Below are 17,323 nucleotides of genomic sequence, written 5' to 3'. Positions count from 1 at the left end.
GTTAGCATCAAAATCAAAAACCAAAGAATTTTGTGAAGTATTTTGCATACTTATGTCCATGCATAAAACACATATCTTTCACACTCAGTGACTTGACTTTTTCCTCATTATATAGACCAAACATAAAGTTTTGTCTCATTAATGTGTAATTCAGGTAAACCAGATATCAAATCATTTCTCTTCAAGGAACATCAATTTTTTAGTATCTGAAAATTAAGATAGTTTATACAAATAGGAGAATGTTATCTAACTCTAAAGCAGAAGAGTACTCTAAGTCAATGATGCAGAGCTGGGCTTGTGATACTACAGCCAAAAATTCAAAAGGCTAAAATATTCCCAAACAGTTATTCCTTAGAAGAGAGTTTATGCCAAATCCATAAACTGCCAAAACTGGTTTTGTAAAATCTAACCTCCAATTTTTTAATTCCTTGATAATGCTCAATATATCACATGGTGGAGCCACCATATATTATGTTACCAGCAGCTGTGCTGAGGAACACCTTCACCAGGTAGGGGAGGGGAGGAGGTCTGGTCCTTTGGGTCCTTATCTCAGAATGCTGCTCACAGAAGACTAGCCACAATTCAGCATGTGGCTGCTCTCCCCCATTAGTTTCTCTTCTCTCACTTGAAAAACTTAGCTGGCATGATTTCTTATATTGCTGTTAAATGAAGGCAATATCTGCAGGGGCATGTGAGCGCATAGGTTGACACCCTACTCTCCTGGAACCCATCATAACATTTAAAGGGGTGAAATAACACATTCTGAGGCAAGACAGTGGAGAATTTGTAGTTTCCATTCACCAGATAATTTCTATATGTCAGTTTTCTAAATTTCTAAATATTGCTTTTCTACACAGAAGAAACCAATAAAATTTAATTTGCACTTCATTGTTAGACTTCATTGTTACAAGAGTATCTCAGGACTTTCCAGAACCCCCAGCCCCAGTCACTGAAGTGAACCCAGAGCTGAAAATATCTCTTTATTTCAGAGAAAAGGGAATTTCTTAGTCCAGATAGAGCTCCAACTATTTTTTAATGTAGAAAAGTAAAACATCAGCAACAGTATTTAAACAAACATACAACTTCAGTATCTGCGTTGAATGATTATTGCTACCCTTTCCACTTTTTTTCTGTATTACTAGATTTGACATTGAAAGTTTAAAAGTTTAAGATGTTCTTTCTGTCAATAAAGTCCTTTTTAGCTGTAAGGCCCTTAAGGAAGGAGTTTGCTATGTCTGTATAATGCTTTGCACTCTGGGGCACTGATGTGGTTGAACAAACAGAATTATCCAGTAACTTCTGACTATGACCTGTTTCAGTCACGGCTGAGCCTTCTGAAAGTGCTCTGTTGCTGAGGTCAATAGCAATTCCTTACAACTTCCACAGGAGCAGCCCAGTGCAGAGGTCTGTCACAAGTCCCATATCATGTGTGGAAGCTAAGTTTGAAAGTCTTCTTGACTCCTTTCTATATGTATAAAGCAGTATGAAATGTAAATTATTTCCTCCCTAAGTAATTAGGAAGAACAGAAATTCATATGTGAATAGTCTTATTACAGCTTACAGATTAATATTCAACTCCTAACTCTGAATTTTAATAAAGGGCCTCCAAGAGCCATGACATAAACTGAACTTCTACTAGATATGGAATACAGCAGAGAACAGAAATAGGGATTGATTCCCTAAAAGAACAATTGATTTGAGCTTGAAAAAGAGTACAAACAGCAACAAAACCTCTTTAAGAAAAAGTAGTTATTCTTAACTTGATTCTTAACTGTATGTAAAATATGTTGCCCTGGTGGACTTAAACCTGAGTACCTGAACATTTTAAGAACTGAACATCATTAAGCTAAAACCAACTATTTTTCCAAAGTGGAAGCAAGTTAAGTATCTTCTCAGTAACACAATAAATAAAATGCATAAACTTCTTCTTATATTCATTTAAAATGCTACAGTCCAAAGTTAGCTCTTTGTTAAATACAGTAAGAATATTATCTGATTATGAAACTAGTCACATTAATGAATCTTTCTTTTTTCAGTAACACAATTCAGAAATCGAGCTTTTTCCCTGGGAATTGCATCTTATTTTAAATCCTGTCTCTATCTAGTAAGCAGTATATCTTATTTAAACAGTAGCAAAAGCCTAGTGTTCTGTTTTTAAATTATTGCTAATGATTAGGAACTTTGCCTGAATAATAAGTACAGGAATTATTATTATCATTAATACTATACATTTTTCATGAACTTTCTGCACTGCACAGGAGTGTGATAAAGTAAATGAGGGACAACCCTAAAAATAGTGCTTTTGCAGACTGAAAGTAAAGGTCAATAAAGTCAAATGGTTGTCAGTGGACTTTGAAATTGTTCCCAGGTCTTTTGGCTTACAGGTGGCAATCCTTAGCCCGTCTGCAGGGAAGTGATGTTTGCTTTTTGCAGAACTACTGTAGACAATTTTTTCGCATTGTGTACACTCCAGATAGTTAACACATAGCACCTGATGTGAAATATTTTGTGTTAGATATTGGAAGACATCACATTCTGCTTACAGCAGTGGTCAGCACCAGAGGAGCAGAAGGCTGTAAGATGAGCACACTTGTCAGGCAGGTCATAAAGTTGTCTGTATCACTATCCTAAAATATGAGCTTTAGCATCTCACAGTCATTTGTGGAGCTGTATTTGTTGTAAGAGGTGCTGATCCTGCTGTGAAAGAATGAAGTGTATGTTACTGACTTGAAGGGAAGAAAAGACTTCATGCTTCACTTGGCTATAAGAGAAGTTGACTGTCTCTCAAGGAAGATCATCTGGCTTGCAAGAAGAATGGCTCAGTGGTTACCTCCTACACAAAGACATCAAAGAGTCAGGTGCAATTTCCTACCTAAACTCAGGTCCCTGGATAATTTTGTGCATTCATCACACATGACATTCATCTCTAAGAGATAGTTTTCTAGTCTATGTCAGGAAAAAGTCTGTCTCTTGGACAATAGCAAGAGAAAGGACCTCCAGAAAGTAAATCACTTTCAGATACCTCTGAGAGACATTATATAAAGACAGGATTATTTCTTTTTTTTTTTTAGTCCTCAGGAGGTGCTTGTCTCTTATGGGTCATCACAGAGGGAGACTTGGGCAACTAACTTTAATTAGATGCCTATTATTAACATTACTAAAATGCTGGATCCATTTAGATGTTTCTGGAAGATAAGCCTTATACTATGAGGAATTGAATGTGTGTCTCTGCATCTTAAATTATTACCTGCAATGTGTGACACCTTTCTTACAGTAAGCCTGGGGGGTGAAACTTTAAAATTCATATTATATTGTCAAAATCTTAGTGGGGGACAAAAATTACTTAGCATAAACATATATGAAAGGATGCTGGAGTCAATGGTCCCCAACACCTAAAAGGTATGAACTTAATATTTGTATTGTAATCTTGTTGGCAATTTTACTAATTAAAGGAAAAATCTAGAAACAGAACTAATATTGGAGTTTGAATGATCTGGAAGATACTTCAAGCACTCTGTATGAAATGTATTTTAACTATTAATATTATCACTTAAGCCACAAAATTCACATTTTCAGTAACACGAAGTGGATTACATTGCTTATTTGTATTCCGTCCCTCTGAATTTTTCAAAGTAAATTCTCACTAAGTCAGTTGGAGGTTTTTGCAGCAACATTATTTTTTTTTTCATTCTCCCTGTGTTAGATACCATAGCTTATCTCCAGACCTATTGCAATCTGTTTTTAATTATTCACACCCTTTGGCCTGTAACTGTAATCTGCCTCTTTCAATATTAAAAAGGTAGGACACAGTTCAATTATTCATGGTCTGGATATGAACAAGATGTGAAGTCTATTCTTTAGAAATATATCTATGATTTGCAACAGCACTAATGAAAGTTACAATCTTATGTTTATCATGCGGTTCCAATCCAGTATTAGTTTCATAATCTTTTGTCAAAAAAACCAAACCTAACCAAACCAAACAAAAAAACCCAAAGCTTCCATTTGCTTTAGAAAGCAACTGAGATTTGTTCTGCGTATGGAATTGTCTATGATTACAGTTGTATTAACGCACCTCACAAAGTTATCAGACCTGCATGGACGCAGTTTTGGTCTGACCTTACAATGTAACAAACTCTGAAGTAAATTAACATATAATATTAATGGAAAAATTGGCAAATAAATAAAAAAGCTTTGAATATCTGTGCATTGATCTGAAATCATAGTGCATAGAGCAGGTTTTTAGAATCAAATATTTCACTTTGGAACAACTTTTTCTAACATTGTTAGTTATACATTTTGGCCAAATGACCTGTTTATACTATCTTCAATGTTCCTGTGATGGACAACACTTTCAATAGAAAAAATAAGCAATTGTTATTACACTTTATCACATCTAATGTAAAGTGAATGGTTGAGATACAGTATTTCCAGCTGTGTCCACTTTGCTCTGCTCTTTTCAGTGCTCTTCTCCCTAATTTTTCGTCTCTTCTTTGCTTCCTTTCTGTGTTTGATCTCTTTACTTGTTTACTCTGACTTCCAGCATTACTTCTTATCATTTTTTTTCCTCTCAAACACCTTTTCTTTTGCATGTTTTTTGTGATATTTCAGCAAGATACAGTTCTAAAATGATTCCTGTGTTCTGGTCTCTCTCCAGTTTGATCTCAAGTCATTGATTATAGCAGTCCCAAGGTTATCATGGTGAACATGCACCATAGGCATAATTAAAGCCAAAGCCTGTAATTCCCAATGCATAAAAATCAGAAAAAGTGGCAAAATAAAACTTACAGAAATTCTTCATTAACTGATTTTATAAATATAGTTTAATCAGGGGTAGAAATTATTTCCAAAGCCACGAAGTCAATGGCCTTTTTTTTTTTTTGTTTCTTTGACCTTTGAACAAATTCATCATTTGTGTCTTTGAACAAATGTACGATTAAATGTTCTTGTTTAGGGATCTGAAATCAAAGGGGTGGTCTTTGTCCTGGGTGGTCTTTGTGCTTATTTTCGGTCATAAGCAATTAATCCACCATTGTGTGCATATCTTATGAGATGTTCTGCTTTAAAAGCACAGTCATTTAAAAAGTACTCAAATCCAAAACATCATCTACAACTAGCACAATTTCCAGTTATCTGCAAAAGACTAAATGGAAGATTTAAAACAAAATAGCTTCTGGGTTAGAATCTTGTATGCTGTATTAGCCTTGAGCAAAATTTTACAGTGCAACTACTTAACCTATAAGCAAAATTTCATAATGGGAGTACTGAGAGACTTGTAGCTATAACCAGTACTACCGGGCACCAGTATAATATTTCATTTACCCTTCTTACAGAGCAATTTTTGATGATCTTGCTGCATGAATGAAAAATCTCATCCCATAGTCTCCAATTCACTACCCTCATGAACTCATAAAAAGGTCTTTTAACCACTGCTGTAATTTTAAAGTGGAAGTAATAAAATGGCAAGAGTTAAATATTAATATGCAGTTCTTGCATTGTGCCTTTCTTTGATACCAATTACAACTTGAACTTCACCTAACTCAAAAAGACTGCAGACTTCTCTCAATTAGCAGTAATAGGATTAATACATAACTTTGGAATTGAAGATTTAAATAGGGGAAAAAAAACTTGGCAAATGTACACTACATGTACTAAATTAATCTCAAAATAAATATGCAGCCCTGGGTGAAATAAGTGGAATGTGGAATGCTAAAGATATGGGGGTTATTGTGGTTTTTCTGCTTTCTTGACAACCTCTACAGGTAGCATTGCTTTGAAAACTATCTTGGCTGTAGAATAACAGTGCGTTTTCTTCCTTTATGTTTATGGACACAAGAAAAAGTTGTTGCCATTCACAACAAGTATTCTCCTTTGAAGAGCACCAAAGCCATTTCTGTTCATTACACTTTCCTTCATTACCAGTTTCTCTGGTTCTCAGCTTTGTGAGATTTAAGCAATCTCACAGATGCAAATTATTGCATTCAAATAGCTGTCTCCTGAGAAAGGATAAACATTAGGTGAAAAATGTTAGGTGGACCAAACATATGTTTCTATATTATGAAGTAAAGAGCATACAACTGAATTTTTGACAAAGAATTCTTGTGTTCCTTTACTCATGCTGAATTTTTTGTGCTTTATTTTGTATTTGCATTTGATGGGCAATAAATCATTTAATTTTCCCTGCATTTTGAGTAACTACCTCTACTGCATAAGATACAACGATCCAAAGTGAAGATGCTTTCTGTTTCAGGGAGTACATTTGACTTCTGAAATAAAATTGCAATATTCTAAAATCCCCTATCAAATCAAAAAATGCTGACATCAGTTATAAAGAACTGTTTGTATCCTTTTCTCAGAGGCAAATACGAGACACATCATGTTTTACCGATTACAAGTTCATACAGCGGGACATTTGAAGTATAACTAAACTAATACAGAACCAGCTGTGAATCAGGACAGATGGGAGACACGCTTAGCTTTTCTTATTTCCTTCCAACCAGTGGAGAAATCAAGGCCAAGATCTGCCACAGGTTTCTATTGACAGAACACATGTACTTCATTTCTGGAAAAATGCGCTTCAGGAAATACCAGAGAATGACTAAGTGCCCTTCTTCAAAATAGTACAGGAAGATGCTACAGAGATTTGGAAACAAGCATCAGTTGCTGCATATTTCAAAAATCTGGCCCTGATATTATAACAGATAACAACTCCACAGAAGAAAAGAAAGAGTAATACTTTCATGGGTAAAGTTGATCACCGAGGGTTGCTTCGTATTAAGTTCACTAATAAAAAAATTTTGTGGCAGTAGGTATAGCAGCAATCAGTATGAGGAAAGATGGTGTACTCAAGATCACAACATGCCAGAGATCAACAACGGTTTAGAAGAAACAAGGCTGACAATAAAAGAGGAAACACCATGGTGGAAAATATGTGAGATGTCTTGAATCAGATTGGCTTCAGCCTCTGTTGTTTTGCTGAACTTGCATGCAATCATAGATAAATCATGACATCTTGACACTACTGCAATCATATTTTCAGTTTGATTTCAACTACCTGTAGAGTCTATCTGGAATTTTCATTCATTTCAATCTGTTTACCTCTGACTCTAACAAAAGAAGTTAAACCACAAATCAATCAATCTATAAATTTTAAGGATTCAATCTTTTATTATAGCTCTCATTTTTAATGTCCTGTCTCTTAAAAAAGTATCACTTTCTCAAGTTTTGAAGTGCTAGCCTCCACAAGTACTACACCCTTGCACAGAAAATAATGTACAGATGCTAATTCAATTATATAGCTATAAATGAAATCTGTCTGGTACTGCTCAGAAAGTAGACAGAGTAGTTAATTAGAAAAGATCATCTGCCTCATGGTAAAAACATACTGACATTTTGGGATGGTTGGAAATAGTTTTGAAAAAATGTTTGAGATATATTGCCACCATTGCAGGGGTAGTAAATGGCAGCTGAGATAAGCAAAATTCTCATTCCACACAGCTGGATCACAACATAGCCCAGAGGTCTCCAGCATATCCAAAATAAAAATCTCACTAAATTCTTCCCAAAGTTTGATTTAAAATTTCCCTAAATTTCCCCCTTTAAAAGCAGAGAATCATCTAATCACTTTTTCCAATCTGTCCAGATACAGAAGTGGCCTACACATGAAAAAGATAGTCCGTAGAAGTTGATCCGGACAGATTTGAAACCAATAAATCCCACTTTGGTGAGGAGCAGAGGACAGGATGAACACATGGGCTCTAGCCATTTAGAGATGGTTGTCATTCTTTATGAGATTAAGAACTTATAGCTTGCATTCCTATATTAATCCAAAGCCAGCCATTGCACAAGCTGCCAGAGTATAGGCTTCCAGACACTGCACTTGTGATCAGAGCCTTGAGCTAAATGGACTCCCATTTCTATGCTGTATTTTTGTGGCTCTACTGTGTTAACATTACATGGTAGATATGCAACACTGATTGCAAATTTCCCTAGAAAACACGTGAGAACAAAAAGAGAAATAAAGGAGGGCAGTTGAAGAGGACTTTCTCATGCAATGAACAGTTTACTTGAATATTGAAAGAATATAACTCTATGAATATTTTTCAAACTAAGAAAGCTCTTAAAGTAAGAGATAGGAGTCAAACTTCTGGACAATATGCACATATGATTTGCTTAAGATCTACACAAGCTTCAGAGCAAATGAGCTAAGGCTCAAAGAATAATGCATGAAGGGCTTTTTATTTTTAATATATTCATATAGTTGAAAAGAAAACAAACAATCCTGATTTTTCTAGGGATGTAAGGGAACCATAAACACTACAGGAAATTTTACCCTAGTACCCAGTGATTTACACATTTTTTTATAAAATTAAGAATTGGTTTGAAGTCACAAGTAGACCAACCATTTTTAAAGTGATAACTTTTCCTCTGTTATGTCTGGGTCTGATCTGTGCTATCATATTCACAATTCTATGAGCAATATAAAATTCAGACACAATTTCCAGTTAAAAAGGAAACTATTTGTGCTGTGTCTTCCTCCCTTATTTTTTTTTTAACTCAGTGACCATTCTGATATCCAAAGTGGCAACTAATTACCCTGACAATTAAATGGTATTGCCACAGCACAGCCTTTATGCATTTGTCCTAATAAATGTCAGATGAGTCTCAACTGCTCACTTCAGCACATGCTAATTTAGGTTGAATACCACCAGCTATTCAGAGAGAGAATTTTTGCTTTAAATAAGATTAATCTTACAAATTAAGTGTGGGATTCTTTCTTATAAAAAAGACCATTGGTTATTCATTAAATCTGAATTACATGTTTAACAAACACTTGCATAAGAATCATTAATATTATCTGTTATATAATTACTAATGCAGTGTATAATACTTAATTCTCAACATTCAGATCTTTTCAAAATTCAATTACTATAACCCTTGTCATAGAGACTAGCACTGCTGTTTCAAAGCTCTTTTTTCCCTAGTGACCCTTCAGCTTGACTACTTCTTGCCTGGCTGCCATTTGTCAGTTCAGGATACTATGACTGTCAGCTGTAGACTTATATCGACTTCTAACTCCATCATGGTCCTCACTTTACACTGAAGTCGATAGTAGGCTGGCAGTCCTCTTATGCTTTTGATGCTGGGCCAGCATTTCAAAAAATGCTGATCTTCTTTGCAAGTCTGTGGAGCTTTTCTCCGTTGCAGGTGACAAGAAACTGAGTCGCCTTTCATTAACACTAGAAAAGCCCAAATGCCTTCAAGGTAGAGACAGCAGTGTTTGCACTATTGCTGTCTACTTTACAATTGTAAAACCTGTTCATATTCCCCATGGAAAAAAAAAATAAAAATAAAAATAGAAAATGCTTGAATATGGGTTCTGCCCCTATTTGTACCACCTATTTTGAAATATACATTGAACAGCACATAGCTGTCAAAAGAGAAGTTTTACAGGACCCACTCAAGCTATAATTTTATTCATAAAATTGACTTAGGAATGGTGGTGGACACTGAGCCCAGAAGTCATGGAAGAGCCCATATTCTTTTCACTGAATTCTTGACCAACTAGAAGAACATAACTGTTTGCAAAATGCTGTTATGAATTGTCCCAGAACCCTGTAACTTCCAGACCTCAGTGAGGGAGAGCACTAGTAGGCACAGGCTAAAACCGTGCCAGGAACTCTTCTAAGAGTTGCTGAGAGGCTGACTGCCTGCACATGTCCTGGACATACTTAAATGTGCAAGTGTGGACAGACAGCTTACTGCTGCTCAGGGTTCTGAGCTAGGAATACATGGGGAGAAATCAGGACATCCTGTGATTAAATCATGACTATTTTTCTTCTTAGATCTGTCTTCCACACTTCTTGGCCTCCTTCATACAAAGAATCACAATAGACTTTAGACTGAACCATCTTTACAGTAGACATCTTCAAGTCCTTAGAAAATTGTTAGCTGTGATTCTAATTCTGAGTCAAAAATCAGCTTTTGATTCAGCATTAATACTTTCTTCAACTGATGAAGGTGATGGACCTGCTGAACTTACTCTTTCAGTCACAGCGACATCAGTGTTTTCCATGCTATGGGAATTATCACACAGAAGTAGGTCAACAGCTGTGCTCAGATGTGAAGAGTAGTGTGCAAGAATAGACATAGCAAAAATAAAGAGGTCTAAAAAATGACCAAAAAATGATGAGGTATATGGGAGAAAGAATCGAGACTGTAGACTTTACACACTGTAAGGTTAAAAAGATGAAGTCTGTGAAGTTTGAAAAGGAGAAGAAAAGAAGAGATATTATAAAAGTCTACAAAATAATGAGTGAGCCTGAGGATCCTAGACAGATCTCTCTATTTATTTCCCGCTTACTCATATCTTTTGGTCTCCATTCTGCTCCTCCTCTTTCCAGATTTTCCAAGAGGTATTTTGCTCTCCTTCCCATTTCCCTTTTCTCTCTTATTTATGAACCTCTTCGCATAATTTCCACCCTTCCTCTTCTCTATATACTCTTTCTCATGGTATAAATATCAATATAAAATCTAAAGATTTTCTTAGTACTAATAAATGTATTACATTAAAAATAAAATACTATAGTGCACAGAAGTAAAAAGTAATGTATTTAAATGACTGCCATGAAACAAGCTACAGACACAGATAGTTGTGCTGCTACAAACTGCTTCAGCAACAGTCTAGGAAGACTTAAAAAGCGTAATAGCCTCAATTACTTTACTTGTGGCAATTTGACAAAATTAAATTTTAACCCTCAAGCATTAGCTCATAAGCTAATTTTAAAGTGGAATCAGGAAGTTTTGAAAATTCTATACATTTTCTGAAGCAAAAGACATAGAGGTGGAATTCATTTGACTGTGTGTATGAGAAAATGAAGATGCCTACATCCAAGCTAATTATCTAGACTTTTTTTTAAGTCAACAGCAAGAAAAAAGTCACTTGGAGGGTGCGTTCCATCCTTACTTCAAAGTAAATGCCTAAGATAAGCCAGATAAATTGGATTTTAAACAGGCCTGCTTGCCCCACTGGCTGCAAAAAATTGATAAAGCATCTAGTTCAGATGTAGATACCTGTTTCAGAGATAGGAGAGATGTCAGAGAGGGTATTCTGAAACAGATTATTGAGCAGATGGGATATATGCATGGATCTGAAAAGGTTCTTCTTGAATACATAGTGCATTTTCATGCTTTAAAATGATGTATTTTTGTGGGAGTAGTAAGACACTGCCATTCTATTCTCCCTCTCATACCATCTCCTAATCCATCAAAAATCTATCAAATTATGTGCCAATTCACTAAAAAAAAATCAGCTTAAGAAAGTGTTTGCATTGTTGTATGAAGTATGGGAGTTGCTTCAATCAGCAGAAGATATCTGAAAAAGGAACTGAAAGGATGTCAGTGTGGCAGACACTGGGTAAATGAGACTCTCGACATGGGAAATATAAGGCAGGCAGCACAGGACTTTTAAGGTATTTGTGACTTTCAAAATACTTTAAAAAGCCATGACTTCCCTCCTAGCAATGTCTGGACTGGACCTGTTCTGTTTTTAAACATGAAATTTGCCTGCAGAAAGGTTTTAAAGAGGTAAGTATTAAAATTAAGCCCCCAACAGCATAAAACGATTATTTCCAAAAGAAACGTTGCCAATTTTAGACATGTTTGTGAGAAGCTTGTCTCCAAGCTTCCTCAGTGTCCCAGGTCACTGCAACAGTATTATTCTCCCTAGCCACTCACACAGAAAATCATAGTAGAGTGGGGATTTTAAAGTGGTTAATGCACAGCTTTTCCCCATATATACGGTCAAGTGTTACTCTTGTGTATTACTCATTACTCAGGTGCCTGAAATTAGCTTCCAATCACTGTCCCTGCATACCTTTGCTGTGTATATGGAGAGTGTCTTCTCTTAGCTGTTGGCGGATTTTTCTGCGGGTTGCCTTTAAATTTCATTTTGCACGTGTTAAACAGAATATGCTCCTCAAATCTTTCATGATAATTTAAATCTTTTTTATACTTTTATAATTTATACTTTTATACTTTTTATTTTATAATGAGGACTCTTTGGCTAGTCCTCACCTTCCTACAAGTTTCCTACTAGGTCTCTCAAGATATGAATGATACAGCATCCGTAATGGTCAGACCAGCCTCAAGACAAAGGTAAATCAGACTCCACAGCCTATTAAAGTATTGTTTATTTGTTTATATACGTTTTTAGATATAAAAATCTGGTTTATTATTTTGCTGCCAGTGTTACTCTGGCAGCTCATTTCCAGTGCTTAAGGTCTCTGACTCATATGTCTTTGACAAAATTACAGGTTTCTAGCTTAAAAAGCCCCCAGAGGACAAGAGGAAATGTCTTCAAGTTGCTCCAGGGGGAGGTTTAGATTGGATATTAGAAAAAAAATTTCTTCAAATAAGAGGTTGCAAGCACTGAAAGAGGCTTCCCAGGGAAGTGGTTGAGTCACCATTCTGGGAGTATTTAAAAGAGATGTAGACGTGGCACCTAGGGACAGGGTTTAGTAGTGGGCTTGGCAGTGTTAGGTTATCAGGTTGACCTGATGATCTTTATTTCCATTTGATTCTATTCCATTCCACTCCATTCATTTCATTCCGCTCCATGTTCCATTCCTCACATTCCATTCCATTCTTGATTTTTTCATTTTTCTGAAGTGCAGGTTTATACGTTCCACTACTTAAAAACACATTTATTTGGTATTATGCACCTAGTTTGACAGTTTTGAAAAGTCCATGCTATCTATGCTGCACTTTTCCTCCACCCCCTCAGCAATAAGCACTTACTTAACATTGTTTCCTCAGGTCATTGCACATAGTTGATAATATATTTATGTAGCAACCCTGGACCAAAGGTGTCATTATTGTACTACTATTGTTACTACTCTAAAGGACTATGTCAATACAATCAGCAATGATCTCCCACTTTCCAAATCCATTTCAAATCTCGTCAGTTATTTGTTTTTTTATTGTTTCTGATCCAGTTATGGCACAGAAAGTAAATTTGGCATGGGTACTAAGCAGCTCCTTGAAGAAACCGAGCTATACGATATGAACATCTTAGTTCTACCTCACTCAATACTGAAATCAGATCAAAAGAGATACAATTTTTTGGACAAAATCAGTTTTTCCATAAGTCACATATCTTTTTCAATGCTTTCTTAAAAAAGTCCCATATCAACCATTTTTTTGCTATTTATTATGAATAAACTAACTCTTTTAAAATACTGTCACAGCAACTAAGTTTTTCCAATCATAATACCTCTTCACCATGGAATGTATCATGCTTTGAATGTTTGTATTTAATTATTATTTCTGGTTTTAGCAATGATAATTACTAAAAGATCACCAATGGTCTTTGCAAAGGACATGCACAATGCTAAACTTGGGAACACACATTCTATTAACGACAACAAACAGGCACACCATGGAGATGGGATAGGCTGCAGAAGGAATATATATATAAATTAAATAATTCAACCTCCATCCAATGTGTCCATTAAAAGATGAGACAGGAACAAGATGAGTGGTAACCTGAAGTACTAATAATTAGTTTCCTTTGATTGCTTGCCAAATAAAAATTTCCACCAAAACTATATTTATTAAAAACCATTCCTAGAAAAAACAAATTTTCCTTCAAAATGTGTTTCTAGTCGGTATCTAAGCTGAAACTTTCACTAATATACTGAACACTCCTGAGAAAAGGCGCAGCAGGGTGTAAATACAGAGAACAGGACCTAGTCCTTTGCCCAGTGACTGCCAGATGACGTTTCTCACAACACGTTGCCTTTCCACCTTATCAGGCATTCATTCAGGAGCGGAAGTCACACTTTTTTGAGTAACAAATGGCATCCTACTTTCATCTGGATTTTCTTTCAAATCTTCAGTCAGGAGTTTTGCTAAGCTGAAGTTATAGGGCTTACAAATACTGCAGAGGAACATCTGGCCACTCTTTACTTCCTTGTGTATTTCTATAGGTTAACCTGCCTTCCTGGAGAGCAGAGGTGACTTCCCTTGATCAACAGAGAAATTATATGGATCCAAGTTTTGTGTCCACAAAAAGAGGCCTCAGAACCTCAAACTCTCTTTCTTAGCCTTTGCTACTGTTTTCCTAAAATACCAAACTAACCCTTTTTGCTACTTCCCAAATCCTTGATCTCAAAGACAATGTTTCTCAGTGGCATTCTGTGGTAAATCTTCACTCAAGATGGATTACACATTAGTGGTCACTCTGGGCAATGAAAGATTTTTTATCCCTTGACAGCAATGCAAACATGCTACACTTATTGAACACCAGAACTTCCATGCATGCAAAGAAAATTTGGGACTTGCAGAAAGGTATAATGGTCTGTCCTTACATACTGTCAACTCCAAGATTCCTACTTTATATGTTATAATTCTCAGAGGTTTATAACTCCTCCATTCTTCTCAACAAATCCCTTTTCTCCTTCTCGACAGCCAAAAAAGGAGAGATTGGGTTTTGCTGTGAAGTCTCCAGTGGAAAATTGAACTCAATCCATATGTCTTGCTACAGGGTAATGACAGTGAGTCCTTAATGGCATGCTGGGACTCCACAAATGGGTGAAAAGAAATCACGTCTAGAAGTCAACCTATCTTTAGATATGTACCTTAAAATGCTACTGCTTATTATGGATTGGCATGATTTCTTGTCTAAATCCTGAAACCTGCCGTGAAAATTCCTCTGGTGACCCATCTTCTTTGAGACCTTCTGGAGATGTTGCTTCCTGTCCACCCGACCACCCTGACTTATGCATAAGGATATTTTTAGGGTTTATCTCCTTTTTATTTTTTGCTTCTAGTATTTCTCTCCATAATATATGACTTTCCACATCTTTTTTTTTCTTTACTTCTTTATCTTTTTCTCTCCACTTACTTGCTTGTCATCAGTTTTCTTCAGTTCTTCCAGCTTACCTACCTACCCTATTTCTTTAAACCATTTCCCTCTCCTATCTCCCCCCTTGCTATAGTTTTCCTTAGCCCCTCCTTTTCCTCCACCTTTCCCCACTTTCTTTTTCATTGTGATTTCTGACTTGCAAAGTGCTATGTCCCCTGCAGGTCTTCAGCTCCCACCAGCCCCCATCCACTGCAACCAAGAGCCTCCAGCAGCTCCAGCTGCCTGAGTTAACCCAGAGATTCCAAAGAGGTGAGAGGGACTTGCCGTTCCAACAGGAGCTAGAGGAGGGTTAGCACTGCCCTGAAAGTTGAAGCAGAAAGGGTCAGTTTGCCAAAGCAGAGAGACTGGCAAGAAGACATGGTGCCAGCCACATGCTGCCTCATTATGTTCCCCCAATTAAAGCAGTCTGTAGGGAAAGTAGCATGCCACTGCACTGGTGTACTGCCCCCTGAGTGCTTGTTAGTGCTCACCACACTCAGCATTTCCTCTCACTGATTGATAGGACGATATGTATGTGTATGCAGAGAGAAGATTCATTACAGCGCAGTAGCCAGACAGGCAGACAAATGCCCACAGGGGCAGAAAAAGCTGCAAGGAATAAATAAAACTTATTATTTTTCTAAAACTTCTTTTCCCCCAGGCCTACAGTGAGGAACACTGGAGGAACAGGAGAGTGAAGATAGCCCAGAAAGTGAAAGGGAGTGGTAAGAACTGGAGGGAAAGTTTATTAGCAGTCAAAGAAAGGTTTAAAAATATTCACTGTTGGATTCAGAGTTTGGATAGTAGTTGAATCTCTATTTATATTTATTTTCAGTCCCACTGTTAAATGGGAAAGAAAGGGTCAGTGCATCAGATACCAAGTTATCAGGAACATGTAGACGTCTGAAATGTCGGAAACCTGGCTGGTATTTATCATCCCTCATTGTAAAAATGAAAAACAACTAGTACCAGCCTTTATCAACAGCTGCCACCAGTGGGTATTTGAAATACCACAGGTACTTTCCAAATAGACAGAAAATATGGTGGTGTCATCTGATCTGTTCAGTGATGGGTTTTTAAGCATCTGTTCTGTAACAGCTTGTAATAGGTGATGTGGCTGGTGTGGGGTAGCTCTGCACCCCTGCACACACTCTACTGAGATGAAGGAGTGGGTAGCCTGTGCAATATTGTCCCTACACCATCACCACTGTACCAAACCACTTGCCCATCACCTGTCCTTGAACTTTGGAGTCCAGACTACAACCCAGAACTGCCCTAGGCTGTCAACAACAGTGCAAGGAAAAAAATACCCAAATGGCTGATGCCGAAACCACATCTGTCAGAACACAGATTTGCCAGGAGGCAGCATCCTCTCTCCCCTTATCATGAGATGCTGCCTGCTCTGCCACAGTGCGAAGAAGCCAACAGGGAGCTGCTGGACCCTGTTCCTGCTGCCCCTCGACTGGCTCTTAGCTTGTCTGCTGCCTTGAAATATGTTGTGATGTGGAAAGAAAACTCCAGAGACATTCCATTATCCAAAAGGAAGACAGAGCGTAAATTGTCAGCCATGGATCAGTGGAAAGTTGATCCTAAAGTTAATGATTCAAAGAACATGTTTTTGAGGCAGCACAGGGACAAGACCTAGGTAGTTAATACCCTGCCATTTGCTTGCTTGAGCCCTATGTATTTTTTAGGACGGTTAATTTCAACAGCTTCACCCTCACCTTCCTCCGGATTTCATTTAGGTGCGCTCCAAAATGAGCTAATCAATGTACAATTAAGAATAGCTTTCTACAGATAACACAGCATTCAAATATGCTTTGTAAATATCTGTTGGTAATATAGGTACCTCTGAAATGGCCGGAGCTTTGTCTGATGAAAGTGAGTTCCCATCGGAAAAGAGCCTTGAATGCAGGATCTGTGGAAACTGGCAATGGACACTGTGAATAATGTGCATGGGTTCTTCTCGAGGGTGCTTGTCTGGCCACTTTTGATCCTGTAGCTTTCCTCTGAGCTGAAACTGTAGTCCAGTCAGTGCCTGCAGCATTGCTTTATTCTTTCTTCCCTTTCCACTATTAGCAGAGCTGAAAAATCCAACTATAAAACACACACAAAATAGAAGCAGCAATTTATTTTTTGAACTCTACTCTACTATTGAAAGAAAAAATCCTTAAATATAAACCCAAATTAATGTTATGGTTATAGGGCACCCATAAGGACACAATCCCTAACATACTACTGAAAAAAAAAAAAAAAAAAAATATGAGAAGAAACAGTTGGCATTCAGTTAACAGTCATGTTTGGAGATTTGTGACTGACTTTGTTATTCCAAGGGAAGCCAGGTACCAGTCTCTTGGGATTAGGTACAAAGGCAAGAAAAAAGTGGACACGTATGAATCTCAAAGGTGACTGCTGGGT

At 37.0% G+C, this 17,323-nt stretch overlaps 1 protein-coding gene across 1 annotated transcript in view; it reads right to left on the bottom strand.

The window, feature by feature from the left end:
* Positions 1 to 16,952, bottom strand: part of TFEC (transcription factor EC) — an 86,705-nt gene extending 69,753 nt beyond the window's left edge. The window contains 3 exon segments of the mRNA XM_032689405.1: positions 16,755 to 16,797; positions 16,799 to 16,865; positions 16,868 to 16,952. Of these exon segments, the coding sequence (XP_032545296.1) occupies positions 16,755 to 16,797; positions 16,799 to 16,865; positions 16,868 to 16,952 (195 nt within the window).
* Positions 16,953 to 17,323: the final 371 nt, after the last annotated feature.

This window comes from Chiroxiphia lanceolata, chromosome 5, assembly GCF_009829145.1.
Source record: "Chiroxiphia lanceolata isolate bChiLan1 chromosome 5, bChiLan1.pri, whole genome shotgun sequence".
Classification (NCBI taxonomy): Eukaryota; Metazoa; Chordata; class Aves; order Passeriformes; family Pipridae; genus Chiroxiphia; species Chiroxiphia lanceolata.
Note: the sequence above shows the minus strand (reverse complement) of the source record. Positions and strands in the feature narration are given on the sequence as shown.